General features: G+C 49.1%; 1 protein-coding gene across 23 annotated transcripts in view; it reads left to right on the forward strand.

The window, feature by feature from the left end:
• The window catches only part of NFIA (nuclear factor I A), a 406,668-nt gene that overhangs the window by 149,237 nt on the left and 240,434 nt on the right, over positions 1-16,997 (forward strand). For 15 of the 23 annotated variants that reach the window (XM_064429042.1, XM_064429047.1, XM_064429049.1 and 12 more), the window contains one exon: positions 15,143-15,674. In XM_064429042.1, coding sequence (XP_064285112.1) covers positions 15,143-15,674 — 532 coding nt within the window. Of the gene's footprint in view, positions 1-9,242; positions 9,619-15,142; positions 15,675-16,997 lie in introns of those variants that run through there. The other 8 variants (XM_064429056.1, XM_064429059.1, XM_064429061.1 and 5 more) reach the window with 5 other exon arrangements.

The raw sequence follows: 16,997 nt of genomic DNA on the forward strand, positions 1-16,997 counted from the left end.
GGGACTCGCCCAGCGCCGGACGGAGACTGCGGCAAAAGAGAGGGGGAAAGGGAAAAAAAAAAAAAAAAAAAAGAAAAAAGAAAATTAAAAAAAAAAAAAAAAGGAAATGAAAGAAAAGAAAAGGAAAAAAAAAAAAAACGGGGTGTGGGGGAAGGAAAAAAACAAAAGGTGGGGGAATACAGGAAAAAACCCTCGGCAGCCGGCGGGCCGGTGCAGCGAGCGGCAGGGGTTACGCGGGTGCGGAGCGGCTGCAGCGGCCCCGGTCTGCGCCGCTCCGCGGGGTTTTCCTGTCTTGGCTCCTTTTTTTCGGGTCCTTTTTTCTTAAAGATTTTTCGTCTTTCTTTTTCCTTTTTTTCTTTCCTCCTCCCGTACCTTAGATGAAAATGGCTACCAGTGACTTGGCGAGCGTTGGGAAGGCAGAGCTGGCAGGTTGCGAGATTTATTTATTTATTCCCCCCCGCCACCCCTTTCCTCCAAATAATCCAGAGGCAGAACAAAATCAAACAGCGAACTTTAAAGGCTTCGCTTTAATTCTTTCCGCCCCGCACCTCTGTTTTCTCTCCCCCCAGCCCCGGTGCGGTGCCAAGGCTGTGCCGGAGGGGGGGCCCGGAGGACGGGCAGATGCGACGCCCATCACGGTCGCCCACGCCGGGCAGCGGCTGCTCGGGGAGCGGGCAGGAATCGGGCAAAACCGGGCAGAAATCGGGCAAAACCAGGCAGGATCCGCCGCGCTGCGAACTCCCTCGGCGAGTAAAAATGGTGCCGCGGAGCGGGCGGATGCTGCGGCGGACACTGCGCTCCCGCGTAGGGATTATCCACTTTTTTTTTCTTTTTTCTTTTTTTTTCTTATTTTTTTTTCAATTATTATTATTTATTTTTGTGTCATGCCACAGATCTACAACTGTACGTGCAAATAAAAGCGAGAGCTCACGGATACCGCTTTCCTTCCAGCGAGGACTGAGTAGTTAATCCAATAAGTATCTGTATTGTTTGGGGCGATGTGTGTGTGGTAGGGGGGAGGCAGTTAATCATGTATCGCAATGTATGGATAAAATAGATGAATATTAAAGTGACGTGGGGAAAGAGTGCCGGCGCGGGGGCTCCTTTCGGGGGAGAGGACAAAGAAGAAAGTGGAAACAATCTTTTAAAATATTTTCCATTCATAAAAATGGCAGAGGGCTTATCCTCCAGTCTATTTCTGCGTCTGACTGAACAGCTAATGCGTTATTGCCAGCTTCAAAAGATAATTGTAGTGTCGGTAGAGACCTAATAATACAGTAGCACATGTAATTTTAAACAACACCTCATTGTTTATTGGGATGTAACTTTCCCAAAGTTTATTTGTAGCATTAAGAGATTTTTAAGTGCAGGAACAAATTGCAAATGAGCAGCTGTGGGGCGATGCACGGTTTGTGTGGCTACAAGAGTTTCTATATTTAGTGACAATCTGAATCTGAAGAGGATAAAAAAAAATAGAATATTTTTAAGGAAATGCTTATTTCCTCCTGGAGGAGGGGGGAGCTGGGCTGGGGGATCTCCTGGCTCGGGTTTTTAGTTTTCTGAGGGAGAAATAATGCAGTCAGTGTGTGTTTGCCCATGAGCTTCACCGCCGTACGTACACCTGCTCCATAGGCTCAGAAATAATCTTTTCATGCAAGAAGTTGAGGAAGGGGTCGGGCATACGTACGTGGGGCGGTGTTGTGATTTATGTGCTTTTCCAGGAATCCAAATAAAACCAGAGCTTTGTAAGGGCCACCTGTGCATCGCGCCTGCTTGTTCCGGGGGTTACCCTGTGGAAATCTTCCCAGCCCAGTATAGAAGTTAACACAACAGTCGGGTGAGCAGAGGATGCTCTCACCTTCTCCCTGCTGTTAGGAGAGGAAAGCAGTGATTGTGACAGGCAGCCCACACGGATTGCACTTCCTTTTTTTCTTTTTTTTTTTTTTTAAAGAAAAACTCCCTTTCTGGAAAAGAAAAGAAAAGCAAACCAACAAAGCAGCTTCTCCAGAGAGATCCAGTACCAGCACAGGGTGCCCAGTGCAGGGATCTATATTGCCAGGGCTTACAATGCGGCAGGTCAGTGAATTACAGTAATAAAGACTTCAAAAAAAAAAAAAAAATTCAGGTGCTGAGACTAACACATTTCCTTCACTACTCCAAGGGAGCCATGGGCTCTGGGAAAAGGCAGAGCAAGGAAAAGGACCTGGGTGCATTTCACTCTGTTTTTTTTTACAAAATCTTTTAGGCAGAAGCATCGGGTCTCGTGAAGGTTTTTGAGTTTTTACAACCAACTTTTGCATGTGAGCTATGGCACAGCTTTTATGGCTCAGTCCTTGCACGTTATGAAGTTGTCTATAAAATTAGAGGAGGTAGAGAAGTAAAAAGTTACTAATCTCGGAGAAAGAGTATTACTTTCAATTCCCTATAATTTCATTTAGTTTGAAGTCTATGGGCTAAAAGTGCAGAGTACTAAACTATCTTGTGTCAGTGCCTGTCCTTCCTATGAAGAATAATACATCACCTTTTAAAGAATACATAATTTAGGGCTGAAAGAGGTATTTTAAATAGCAGAAAAGAGACGGAGTTAGGAAAACTTGTGATGGAAAACTTTCCTGCTCTATACCCACGAGGAAAGTGATCAGACTTCATGTGCTGTCTGGGCTAGCAGGGCTAAAACTATTTTTTAAAGAATAACTGCAGAAGAGAATTGTAGATAAATTTTGTGCTAGAAAAGCAGTAATAAACCTGCACCTGTTACTGTGCCCTTCTAACCAGCCTGTCTCTAACCTAGGCACAAAGTTGTCTGAGTTTGCGTCTGAACAGGACACTTATTTTTTTTCTTCCCAAAACTTTAGCATAGATAAGAAATGTGAAAAAAATATTTAGCAGTGAAGCAGATTGCTGATTTGAATTTTATTTATTTATTTATTTGGGGAAATAATGCCCATCTCATTGTGAAAGTTACAGACTACAGAGAAAAGCCTGCAGCAAAGGGCAGCAGGGAATGCATGTTAATGAGGGCTAAAAGACCACCACTGCTTCTAAGCAGCATAGGCTGATGTTTAATATTAGTATTAATATTCCTTTTTTCTCTTAGACATAACTTTTCTTTGTCACATAACTGTTTGTGCTATCTGAAACTTTACAAAGTCCAGTCAGCAATTCCTCAGGTTCATTTTTCACACCCTGTATTGAATCTCAGCTTTTATATTCCAAACGAACCCTGAATGTAAAACGTTCTTATGTAAAAGCAGGGACAAAAGACTTACTTTGCTTTTGAGAAATAGATTGCATAAATAAATACGACAACGCATGGATATATAATATACTAAAATAAATAGTGTGTGCATGGGTGTGGATGGGTATATAAACAATATTTGCCACACTATGTTTATATCACTCTTGCGCAAACTTTATCAAGTGAAATTTTCATGGAGGTGTGCGAGATTAGGACCAAAGTGTTTATGCCAAACTGCCTGATAAAACATTGGATTTCGGACAACAGCAGTGTCAGTTCTGCATGGTGTAATCACTCCGTATTGATGGAGAATGATTCTGTACCATTGTGAGAGGTGTCCCTCAGCTTCCAGCAGCGATAACACTGCGGGACTGTGTACAAATAAAATATATCTGAGGACAACTGCACCTATCTGCATCTTTCCTGGCTGTGAACAGGGAATTTATCCAGTTGGATGGTGGCATCAACATGGTAAGAAGGGAGTTTTAGGTTCCTGGTGACCCACAGTGGGGCCTGGCCCAATGGGCACTGCTTGAGTCCACTCGTAAACCAGAGCGAGCTTATTAAACTCCATTCACCTTCATAGGGAACTTTCACTTCAAGGCATATTTTGTTTTTTTCAAATAAGCCCTGCTTCCAAAGGGGTTTTTATCTTATAAACGTTACCACTTATTTTGCTCCCCATAAGAAGATCTCCAGCAAAACAAAAGGGGAAGCACTGCCTCTCCCGCCTCTGTCCGTTCTGTTGCTTCCTTTCTGCAGTCTGCACACTTTTGCTGGAAGTTATTTCCTCCGCAGTGCATTTCGCAATAGACTCGAGACCCTGTGGAAATGCATTTCAACTCTGCAGGCATTTCTGCGACGCGCTGGGCTCCGCAGCCAGCGCCCCACGTACGGCCGTGCCAGGCGGCGATGCCGCCAGCAGCTCACGGTCAGAGCAGGTCTTTTCACACAAAGATTGACCAATTTTTAGTGTACTTATTCCCACTCGCCCTTAGCACAGCTGCTTTAATTCCCCACATGAATGTGGCTTTGGCGATGCACCCATGGCCCAGACCCCAAATGGTGTAGCCGTTTTCATCTGCAGTGCTTCTTCATCACCCTGCTCTCCTGCTGGGAATCGTGGCAATGGACAGAAAATACTGCATGGAAAAACATTATAATTCACGTGTATTTAGTGGTGTAAGGTGAGAACTTCCATCAAACGTAGTACTCGGCTTATTTAAGCTACTCCCTGAAATTTGGAGCCTGGAAGTTGAAAGTTCTGCCCTGCTGTTTTAGGATGACATGGCGTTCACAAAACCGTGGTGTTTTTTGTAGATTCATAGAACGGCTTGGTTTGGAAGAGATAGATATCATCGAGTTCCAACAGTCCTGCTATGGGGAACTCTATTGCAGGATCTGGAGCCTTTAAACTAAGGAGGAAAACCCTGTTATGCCTAGTTCTTTGTGCACATGTGGAATAAAAAAGCAATCTCTTCCCCGGTGAGAGTCTTACAGAATACTCTCATTTTTGGTAGCTTCAGAATATTGTTGATTTCATGGCGGATGGTGGGACAAGGTTAGGCATGGCACTAAACTACTGCTTCTCCGTGAAGTTTCTGCTGGTATTTGTAGATCCATTGTGGGTTGTGAGACAACAGAGAAACGTCTGAGCATTGATTTCCATCCACCACACTGGCACTCAGGTCTCTCGGGCGTGTGAGTCAGCAGTGTGTGGCTCTAAGGTCTTGATGGAAAAGGAATCAGGATCAAGCCTGGTAATTTCAGGGGGCTTCTGGCTCTCAGCAGGGTGAAGCTGCTCCCAAGGCCGCCACAGTGGCTCTCCCAAAGCCACCAAGATCACTCAGGGCCCAGGAGAGCCCCGTTGTCTGTCTCAGGCCTTTAATGATCGCTGCTGTATGTTAACAGGCCATACCACATATAGCCCGGCTATTGTCAGCGCTGATCCTTGTCCAACTGACGGGCTATTCAAAGCGCTTCTCAAGCCTCTCCAAAATCCCAGCTTGTTCTACCCCGATGACAGCCATCCCTCCCATTCGGAGTTCTCTTTGTACGCTTGATAACATGGTGGAAATCCCTTATTATGCTTCTTTTAATAATGCTTTCACATGGCAAGGGGACATGATGTTTTAATTTATGCAGTGCACATCATCCTTCGACAATTTGCTAAGAGGAGCCCTCGCGACCTAAGCCTGCGCCGAATAACACAAGTTTATGCAAAACCAGTGGTTTCCAACCTGTGGTCTCCAGATCGCTGGGAACTGGCGGGCTCCTTCCGAGGGGTCACCAGGAGGTAACCAGGAAAGCAGAGCCGCTGCCGGGAGGTTCAAACGCGCACCGCCGCGCACGGAGCCGCGCTGTCACCGGTGCAGGTCTGGGGCTCCCAAACTGCAAGCTGAAAATCACTGTCTCAGGGGATTTCTTCCTCTTTTTTTGGGGGGTTTGTTTTTTAGGTTTTTTTTTGTTGTTGTTGTTTTGTTTGTTTGTTTTTTGGTTTTTTTTTTTGTCTCTGTACTCACTACGCTTCGGCTGCACCCTCTGTGTCATTAAATACCTGCTCAAGTCAATTAAAAGCAGTAAATTCAGAGGGGTAACCACACTGCTACTTATGAGTTGTGTGAGTTGAAGTCTCACTTTGTTGTCAAAAAATAGCAATTAACCTTCAGATCCACTTGCTCTCCCCCCCCCCCCCAAATTAATTTTGCAGTATTATCACGCATCTTGAGGCTTCCAGTTTTAAGCATATAATGCTTCTCCTGTTAATGAAGCGGGTATCCACGATCAAGGGGAGCTGAGAGCCACAGACAATTGTTTGTTTGCCTTTATTTCTCACGCCCTTTGAAGGTTTTTCTTTCTCCTCTGTGTTTTTTTTTTTGGTTGAGTTTTTTCTGGGCTTTTTTTTTTTTATTAAGTGACTTTAGCAGATTGTACCCTCAGAGCTGTGAATAATGGGGTTATTCTACAAAAATGGCCAAGGCTAGTTAAGACACACAAAGCCAGGAAATCCTTTCAGGGATGAAATCAGGACTATTTTAGGGGTGCCGTGTAAGTTGGAGACTTTGCAGCTTGGCTGCTGCATCGCTTGCCAGGCACGGCAGCGCTGCGGGGACCGACCGGTCCTCCCCCGCCGGGGGCTTGCCCGGCCGGGGGAGCCCCGCACCTTCACCGCACCGGGGGTGGCAAAGCCCGGGGGGGTTTGCAAAGCACGGGGGGGGCAAAGGTGGACGTGCAAAGGAGGATGGCGGGGTTTGCCAGCGCCCGGGAACTTTGCCCATGCAGCAAAGGAGCTTTGCTGGTGCAAGGGACGGGGGTTCCCCGCGCCGGGGGTGCGCATGGGGGGTTCCCGTGCAGAAGGGGGTCCCCCGTTCAGGAGGGGGTTTTACGCGTGCGGAAGGTTATCCATGCAGGATGGGGGTGTTATCCATGCAGGATGGGGGGTGTTATCCATGCAGGATGGGGGGGGTTACCCGTGCGAGGGGCAGGACCCCCGCGGCTGGGAAGGGGCTCGGCGGGGGCGGGACACTGCGGGTCCGCAGCGGGGCCGCCCGCCCGGCCGGGGGTGTGCGGGGGATGTCCGTGAGCCCCGCCGCCCCCCGGTGCGGGTCTCCTGTGCGAATCGCGGCGATTGCGGAAATACGCGGGGGCGGGGGGGAGGAGGAGGAGGTGGAGGAGAGGAGGAGGAGAAGAGGAGGAGGAGGTGGGCGGGAGGCTGCCGAATCGCTCGTAACTTCTGCAAAGTCCCGGGCACTGGGATCCCACCCGGCAGAGCGTGGAGAGGCGGCGGCAGCGCCCGGGTGCGCCCGCCCCGACCCCGGCTCGCCCCGCGCCGCAGCCACCAAAACCCCCAGATCAGCCCAAAAGCCACGGGAAGAAAAAAATCCCAACACATCCCACCTAAGAGCCGGCGGCAGTTGGCTGCGGCGGGTTTTCCCTTCCGGTTCCCAACGGCTGCGAGTCGATTTTAGCCATAAGAAATATAAAAAATTGCGAAGAGAGAAAAAAAAAAAAAGGAAAGTGCCGCCAGCCGCCAGAGCCCGCAAAGTTTCTCTGGCGCTGTTATCTGTGTTATCCCTGTTATCCCTGCCCGTGGGACGCGGCGCCGCTAAAACTCTTGTTTTTGTATTTTTAACCCGATTCCCACGCTTTCGCAGAGGGAATTCGCTATTGTCTGCGCGGGGTCTGGGCGCGGAGGGAGCGCGGGCGCGCAGGGCTGCGCCGCAGCTGCCCTTTTTTATTTTTTTTAATCTTTTTTTTTTTTTCTGGTCAGGGATTTGAGAAAACCGCTGAGCTTGACAGATTCCCCCGCTTTCCCCCCTCCCCGCCCGTACGTGCGCGCCGGCTCCGTGCGCGCCGTCTGGAGCGCCCGCGGCCGCGCACAAAGAAACGCGCCCGGGCGCGGGCTGTGACGGACCGCGGCGGGGACCAATGGGCGGGGCTGGGCCTTCTGACGTCACCAAGAGCTGCCCAATCAGCGGCGGGAGTGGGTGTTGCGACGTTTGAACTCCCCCGGGGGGAGGGGCGCGCCTTTTTTTTTCTTTTTTTTTCCCCTCTAGGTTTTTATTCTCCTTTTTTTTTTTTTCTCTCTCCTCTTTTTATTTTTTTCCTTTTTTTTTTTCCTCCTTTTTTTTTTTTTTTTTCCTTTTCCGCCGAAGTTGGCGGCGCCCTGCGGGGACGGGGCCGCTGGCGGGGCCGGAGCCTCGGAAACCTCCGGATTTAGCACCCAAAAAAAAAAAAAAAAAAAGGGGAGGAGAGAAGGAGAGAAGAAGAAAGAAAAAAACCCATTTTATTTAAAAAAAAACCCCACGTTTAAAAAATTATTTATTTTTTTAAAGCGTGCTTAGAAAAACGCTGAGTTGGGAAAAATGAGGATAACTTGCGCGCCCACCCGTTTAGCGCTCAAATATTCTGGGGTGGGGGAAGGTGCTTTCCTCTACCCGTATTTTTTTTTGGGGAAGGGGGGGTTGTCCGCGGCTGCGGAGGGGCTGCACTTGACCGTGGCCCCTGCCTAGAGGGCGCAACCAGCCGTCCCGCGGCCAAAAGTCTCCCGAAGGGCGCCAAAAGTTACTTAAAAGATAATGCTGGAAACCGCAAAAGGCTGGGAACGGTGCGGCACGGACGAGTGGGGGACACAACCCACTCCCTCTCCACCTCCGAAATAAGCTGCGGGAGGGGATTTTTCCTCCTTTTCCCCTATAAGATGGGATTTTTTCCTTGCCTGTGTCGCCGTCGTTGCCCCCCCCGCCCCCCCCCCCCCCAAAAAAAAAGAAAATCCTGTGACTACACGCAGGGACGCGGGGGTCACCTAAACTGCCTCCGGCATCAGTGGAAAACGCTATTCCCAAGCGGAAAGGGGGGGACACACCACCCGGGACACCCTGCGAGTCCCCAGGAGCGGGCTGGAGAGCATCCAAACCCCAAACCCAAACGCTGCCGGTGCCAAGACAATGCGCTCCAGAAGTGTCAGGAGGCGCGGGGGTATTTTTAATTTTAAGCGCTTCACTTTTAGATTTCATAAGTAAGAAAGAGGGGGGAGTGCGATGTGCCGATGAATTTATGTGTTGCTATTTTTTAGAAGAAAATCTTTATTTTTTTTAAAGTGGAATAAGCACCCTCGATTCTAAAGCGCTTGATTTAAAATGACAAGTGCCAAAGGGGATGGGGAAAGTTGTGGAAGGCAAAGCCGCTTCCCCCAGCCCCCCCCCCCCCCACCTCGCCCCATCCCTCCATGGTCAAGGGCCGAGCGGAGCCGCAGCCCCCGGGAAGAGCAAAACAAAACAAAACAATATAAATAAATAACAATTACAATAGAAAAATACACAACCTCCCCCCCGTAAAAAGAGGAAAACTTTGAGCCGAGCCCGGCTCGCCTCTCGGCTCCGCGGCTGGCCGCGCTGCGGGGCGGCGGGGCGGAGGGAGGCGGCGGCGCCGCAGCCCCCTCCCCGCCCCTCCCCGCCCCCGCGGGCGGGCGGCGCGGGGCGCGGGGCGGGCGGTGCGCGGCGCAGAGCGGAGGGGCGCGGAGCGGAGCGGAGGGGCGCGGAGCGGGGGCGGCGGAGGGGCGCGCAGCGAGCGCTATGCCTTTAACGGCGCGCGGGGCAGGCATGCCGAGCGCGTAGTGCGGGAAAGTCGAGGCGGGGTTAAAGTTCAGCTCATGGAGCGGCTCCGCGCTGGCTGCAGTTTGGCAGAGTTGGAAATGTGAAAGCAAGAAGCAGGCTCGGGGCTCCCCCTCCTCTCCTCTCTCTCTCTCTTTTTTCCCCTCCTCTCTCTCCCTCTCCCTCTGTCTCTCTCCCCCTCTCTCTCTCCCTCTCTCCCCGCACACGCACACCTCCAAACCGCAGCCCCCCGCAGCAGTCATGTATTCTCCGCTCTGTCTCACCCAGGTAAGCGGCCGCCGGGGCGCGGTGGGGCCGGCGCTGCGGGGGTGCGCGGCCGTGCGCGCCGGGGAAGGGGCACCACCGCCGCTCGCCGAAACTAACTTTGTTGCCTTTCGCTCGCATCCCCCCCCCCCTCCACCCCCTTCCCGCACGGCCATTTGTGTCGGCACATGGCTAATGGCGCCTACTTATTAATGCTTTAATTAACGGGGGGGGCCGCGCGGGCGCGGTGCTGCGGGACGACCCGCACGGCCCCGCCGTGCTTGGTCATCCGCGATCGATGCCGCCGATGCCGCCGCCCGCGCCGGAGCGCCTCGCACCGCCCCGCACCGCGGCCCCGGGGCAGCGCCGGAGCCGCTGCGCCGCTCCCCGCCCCGGGCACGGCGCGGCCCGCACCCCCCGGCACCGCGCTCGGCGCTCCGCGGGAGCGGCCCCGCCGGCTCCGCGCCCCCCCCCAGCGCCCCGGGCTCGGACCGGAGAGAGGGACCGTCCCCCGCACCTGGGCTCGCTCCCGCGGTGCGGCGCGGTGCGGCCGCCCCCGCGCAGAGCGCCCTCCGCACCCGCGGGGGCCGCCCCGGCCGGGGGAGCGTGCGTGTGTCCCCCCGCAGGGACACCCGCAAACTTGTCCCGCGCGTGTCGCGCGTCCCCCCCGCCGCCCTCCCGCCCGCGGATCGGGCCCCGCGGCACTCGGCGCAACTTTTGCGCCCTCCGCTCGCGGCGGGACGGGGCTGCGCGGGGAGCGGAGGCGGGGGCGTCGCTCCGCGGTGCCCCCCGGTTGCGCGGCCGCGGAACCCCCGGCCCCCCCTTTTCCCCGCGCGCTGCTGCAGGACGCTGAATTACACCCCTTCAATTAGCAGGATATAATGGTTTAACGAGGAAATGCTTTGTGGCGGACTCAAACCCCAGATTATTTCCTCCTGCAGGAGATTTTGACTACATTATTCTTATTAATTTAATTGGAATATTTTTTTTCTCCCGGTGAGAAAGCCTCTCCGGGCTCTTTCCGTCGAGAAAAAGGCAAGGAATTGCAGGGAGAGGGGCGGCAGCTTCCCAGGCAGCCCGAAGAGCTCTCAAAGTTTCGTCCCCTTCTCCAGTCGCGGTCCCCTCTCCTTCCCCAGCCTCCCCCAAATTTTGGGGTGCTGGCGAGAAAACACCAGGCCGGCGGGGGCACGAAACTCCAAACCGTACACTTGCTCAAAAGGCAGGAGGAAAACGTGAGCAGCGGGAGTTTGCAGAGGATGGGATGCAGCAACTCCGGGCTGTGCCTGGGCAAAGTTTGTGTCTTTAATTCAACTCTGAGAAATACCTGGTTTTTGTCAGCGCAGCGGCTGCAGGAGGGACCCCCGGACACTCCGTGCAGGGCCCGCAGCGCCGACGCTCTTGGCATCTCCACGTGGGGCTCCTGGGGCTCAGTAGGCCCAGTCGAGTATTAAGGACAGAAAATAAATCCATGGGCTGGTTGCTCCCTGGTCCAGTCGTGTCCTGTCCCTGTCGTTCCCCCACCCCCGTCACCCCCAGCTTTTTTTTTTTTTTTTTTTTTTTAAGTTTATCAAAAGAAAAGCAGAAAGCCAGGCATGTGCTTTGACTCCGTTAGGAAAATCTGGCATTCTTGCTGCACGTTTGGAAAAGTAATAGGAGGATTAGAGGCCTCCTGACAAACTCTTCCCTCCGAAGGATCAATTAGGTGATTCTGTCATTTTTCCATAGAAAAAGGGGGCGAGCCCTGAGCTATTGCAAATAATTTCCTATCTTGTCATTTCAAGAGCTTTTATTGATACAAGTTTTAGGAAATATTTAATTTTCTTTTTTTTTTTTCTTTTTTTTTTTTTTGGTCAAGTTTTTGTTCAGATTTAAAGGGAAGCTCTTGAAAGTGGGTTAGAAAAGGAAAACAAACAGAAATCCTGGTTCTGAGCATATTTATCCAAGCCCTGGAACCAAAATGGCACAAGCATTTTGTGTCATCTGTCAGAAAAAATCCAAACATCGTTCCATTTACATATCTGCTGAGGAGCTAGGAAATAGTTGGGGAACATATGCACGTCTCCTCATAGATTTACAAGCAAATGGATTGTAAAAATATTAGCAAGGGTCGCTGTAGTTGGCTTAATTTCAAAAAGATCTGCAGAAATACATTGTTTCAAAGCCTCCTTTGCAGGATTACATTATCGAAGGCGCCTTTGGGTTGGCGTTGGGGTTCTTTTGTCCTAGGGTTTTTGTTTTGTTTTTCTTAACACCTTTTTGGAGAGCGGAGGAGAATTTTGGGATAAACAGTACAGAACTGTGCAGCCCAAATTTTAGGTGCTGCTTAGAGATAGGCAGCTCTCGGAAGAGCTGTATCCTCAAACTTCGGAGAGGAGTGCAGTAAAGAAAAGCTCAACTTTTTATTATTGCTTTGCCAGCTTTCTGGCGTCTTTTATTTTTAGGTAACCCATCAAGCACTGAGGGGAGAAAGCAAATGGCTTTATCAAATACTTTTAAAGTTTCCCTTCAAGCTAACTTGTGGAAAGGGAAAGATCATTGCCTTTTCTACCAGTTCCTTAAAATCCTGCTATTTTGCAGCGAGGCTGCAGGCAAGTTGCACATCTGTTAGCACACTTGCACTGACACATTTCCAAAACTTTTTGGGTTTTCTGAGGGGGCTGTAGCACCACTGAAATAAGAAATTGTATTGTGCAGAAGCTGCTCCCCCCCCTCCGTCCCCGCGTCCAGCCCAGTTCTGTTTGATCAGTCCTGGCTGCTTTTATTTCCACTTGGACTTTGCTAATACCTCAGCGCCGAGATTGAAGCGGTGCGATTTTCCGGAGCAGCGTGTTTACCAAGACACTTTGAAAGTTGGTCTGTTTATGAGTCGTTAACCTTTTCTCCTCATACACCATTTTGAAAAGACACATTAGGGTGTAATAGGGACGTGCACACCTCGCGCCTGAGCAGCAGTGCTTCTCTTTTACTTCAGCCACAGACCCTGACTTAGCACCAAAAAGCATCTTGGTTTTTTCCCCCCCTCCCTTTAAAGTGGTTTAGTGTTTTTTTTAAAAGGGTTTTTTTTTGGGTGTTGTTTTTACCTCCCCTTTCAGGTTCACATCGTAGAAATCAGCTTTAGCGCAGGTTAAAGCAACTCTGTCTTGGATGTTATCCAACGCCGAGCCAAAAAAGTCCCGAGCACATGAGATCAGGCAGGACAAAGTGCTGCTTAAAGCAGAAAAGTTAAAATATTTCAGGATGTACCAAGACGTGTTTGGAAAGTGGGAAGGCTGGAAGCGCTGCCCTGGCTCGCTGTGGGCTGTCGAGCCTCTTTGCTCTGTGTACCTTCACAGATAAACTTCCACTTGACAAAAGGCCTTTTTTCCTTGACTCTCCCTGAGTGGGGAAAGGGAAGGACAGGAGGGATCAGGAGGGAGGGTTTATTATTTTTAATAGCTTGTAGAGACCTGTAGTTTTTATATTTTTCTTGTTTTTCCCCCCCTTCCTCCCCCCGCCGTGAGAGCTGTGTCTGGTGGGTGAGAGCAGCTCCATGTGCTGGGACTGTGCCTCCTCTCACTTTTTGAATCTGCCGACTGCAAACTCGCAGCAATCTTTTCTTTTTTTTTTTTTAAACTTTATTGAAATTTGAAACTATCATCTTTTCCCATAGAGGAGGGTAAAAAAAAAAAGAGGAATGTGCCAATCACCGGAGTGATTTATTTTGTTTTACCTGCTTTTATTTTAATAATAATTCATGGTACTTTGATTGCTGCCGCTCTGCTCTAATGAAATATATTGTGCTGCTAGGAAAGTTTTTAACAATCTGTGTTTAAAATAAAAATAAATGCAATGGTGCTACCTATAGATTTAAGTATCTATAATTCTGGGGCCACTCAGAATAAGTGCAATGAAAGCTCTGGAGGAGTCAGCAGAAGGTCTTGAATTATGACAGGATTTTGCTGATAGATATTTCTACTATTGATTTCTCAATTTTTCATAATTTCTGAAAAGAACAATGCAAATTAAAATAAAGTGTTGAAAAGAAGTAAGATGTCTGTTTTAATAACCATATTTGCATGACCCACAATGATTTGAGTAGAAAATGTACTCCATGGGATAATTAAAGAAAAAAAAAGTTACTTTGCTAATCTGAAAAATCCCCGATGTTTTCTCACACAGGGGTGGGTAGCGGGTGGCTTTTCCCATGCTGGGGAAAACGTTGCAGAGATTACTTTATTTTTCCCTCCTGGAGGGCCCAATCCTGAGAAAAGGAGGAACTGGAAGCAGGGACGTCCCCAGCACGCAGCGCTAGATCAGGCCCCGTAGGCTGGATACGTTTTTATGTGCAGCCTTGAGTTGGGTCATTCATTTATTCAGCGAAAAAACAAGAAGCGTGACCCCAGAATATTATAATATGTTTTGATCTCTTTGGCTGATTTATGTAATACTTAGTGAGGAGAAAAAAATATATAATTATTAAAAAAAAAATCAAGGGGTCTTCTCGCCTTTTTTTAGTGTCAGCATAATTTTAATTGCGATATTTTTTGTGCCAGGGGAGAGGGGCGATCTTTAACTCCTCGTTACACAAAGCAAGCAGTGTCTCCGGATGGCCAAACTAACTTTCCGAGTAGGACATTTCTTTTTAAATATCTGAAAATCTGACACAATTAATAATTCTTTGCGCATTTGCACAAGTTGTGCTACGGTTTTCTGTTACTGCATTTTTCAATTTTTCCTGTTTATTTGGGATTTTTTTTTTTAATTTTAGAGAAACGCTCAGAGTTTGACTTTCCCTAATATGCCCAGATAGCAAGTTTTTTGGTGTTTTTTTTTTTTTTTTTTACTAAATATAAACAAAAATATTTTTTCAAAAAGATAAATTGCAAGGCTTGCTTTTTCTAGGGTTTTAGTGTTAGTTATGATTGCGCTCGCGGGATAAATCGACCGCGGTACTTCTCGCTCCCTTCACTGTTTAGGAACCAGAGTGAAAACCATGCTTCATTGTAATTGTATATACAGCTATAGTGGCATTTTACTATTCTGCCGGCTGCTATTTCCAAATATATCTTAGGGAAAGTTTTACTATACTTTAGACTTCCCCATACAAACATTGATTGGCATCCAAATGTTTAGGATTTGCCAAATTGGCGGGCAAACGCTGGCTACACCGCAAGCAGCGGGGTCAGGGAGAGAGCAAAGGGAGATATGCGCTCTGCAAGTGGACCTGCAAAGGAGTTTTTGGCTTTTAACTCATTCTGCCCTTTTTTGTTATTTTTTAAAAAAGGTTTGGGAACTGGGGAAAGGGCGCCAGCATTGCACCATCTCCATCTGGGCGCTTGGTTAAAGTTGGACCCTGTTTTTGGGGGGCGGGAGCGGAGGTTTTGGGTAGGCGCGAAAGGGAAGCGGGGATGTGGCAGTGGTGGGTTTGGGGTCCATTAGCAAGGGGTCCCACGGCCCTTAAAATTTATCAGCACCCTCCTAATTCTCACCATCCTGCAAAAGCCCTGTTTTTGAAGGCTCTTTCTTGATGGTTTCTGTGGCATCAACCCTTCTCTGTAACTTTTTTCAGGATGAATTTCATCCCTTCATCGAAGCACTTCTGCCTCACGTCCGAGCGTTTGCGTACACATGGTTCAACCTGCAAGCCCGAAAAAGAAAATACTTCAAAAAACATGAAAAACGCATGTCAAAAGAGGAAGAGAGAGCCGTGAAGGACGAACTGCTAAGTGAAAAACCCGAGGTAAAGCAAAAATGGGCATCCAGACTTCTGGCAAAGCTCCGGAAAGATATCAGGCCTGAATTTCGGGAGGATTTTGTTCTCACAGTCACAGGAAAAAAGCCTCCGTGTTGCGTTCTTTCCAATCCAGACCAGAAGGGCAAGATGAGAAGAATTGACTGCCTTCGCCAGGCAGATAAGGTCTGGAGGTTGGACCTTGTTATGGTGATTTTATTTAAAGGTATTCCGCTCGAAAGTACTGATGGCGAGCGCCTTGTAAAGTCCCCACAGTGCTCTAACCCCGGGCTGTGCGTACAGCCCCACCATATAGGAGTTTCTGTTAAGGAACTCGATTTATATTTGGCATACTTTGTGCACGCAGCAGGTAAGTGCCTTTCTCTACCACCTTCTCCAACTTTTCGGTTATCTCCGTGCCGGGTGCCGTGCCCCTGTGGCGGCTGCATGAGCTGGGGAGGGAGCTGGGGATGCCGGTTATCGCTCTCCCGGGGTGGTGAGGAGGGTGCCAAAACTCCCCCCCTCACTTTTTACATTTTTTTTTTTAATGGGGTTTTTAAGGTGCAGCCACATAAAAGTGGCTCTTGTTTTCCGCGGTTAACAGCATTTCGGGCATCCTTCACAGGTGTTATCCTAAATGTTGTCCAAGGAGGGCTCGCAGCCGGACGCGGTTTCCTTTATCCTAATTTTGGGGGAAAGCAGATAGATTTTAATTTTTTTTTTTTTAATAAAGTTTGCATACGTTATGCACAAAGTTGTCCAAGAGGGCTAGAGATGCCTGAGGCCTGTGGGTCAGGAGTACCAGGTATCCTCACCCCACAGGGATTAGGTCCTGTAAACCCTGCAGGATTGGAGGGAAAAGAGAAGACAGTCCCTTGATAGCAAACCTAGTCATCAGGTCTGAGTGGGCATGAAACAAACCTCTGGGTAGCCCTAGGGGGAAAAGGAGACATTTAAACCCCTTAAAAGATCAAAATTTATACACCTAAAAGCTAAGCAGGTCTTGAAAAAAATTCCTGATTTGGCAATATTGTGCTTATGAGGAGGAGCTGAGATGTTTTAACGTGTGATGAAAATCTTGGGATCCCAGACTCCAACACAAAGTATGCTCTGCCTGCGGCGTGACTCGGCGCGCTCAGAGGATGTGTAGTATGTTGACTGGGTAAAATAATACGCTATTGTAGTTCTCCTGAGTGATTGCAGCGCAGAAAAATGTGCATGTGTGAGGTGTGATGCCCCAAGTTTCATGTATGGGATGTGTGGGTCCCCCAGCATATCCTGACTTGTGAGCTGAGGGGCTCGACAGGCTGGAAAAACAGAGGAGCAGGGGAGAGAGGAATCATATTAGTAGAAACCACTTCTGTATAAATATTTATCGGTAAGAAAACCAAGCAAATTACAGGCCAGGGAGCCTGCATTTCCCATGCCAACTTCTTTCCGAGGGTCTTGCAGAAAGTTTTGGCTTCCCCAAAGTTTTTCTGCGCTGAGTCCCTGCCATGGTTGTTGTGTTAGGCAATGTCGCCGCTGGGATTTTACAGATATGATCCCTGTTCGGAAATAACTTTTGAGTATCCTCATGGTATTTCCTACAGATAAGCTGCAGCATTTACTTTGCACTTCGGTGTGAGGTGATAAATCATACAGTACATTTATGATTAAAGGGAAGTAGGCAAATATTGGGGAAAATTATTTA

The sequence above is a fragment of the Passer domesticus genome, chromosome 7, assembly GCF_036417665.1.
Source record: "Passer domesticus isolate bPasDom1 chromosome 7, bPasDom1.hap1, whole genome shotgun sequence".
NCBI lineage: Eukaryota > Metazoa > Chordata > Aves > Passeriformes > Passeridae > Passer > Passer domesticus.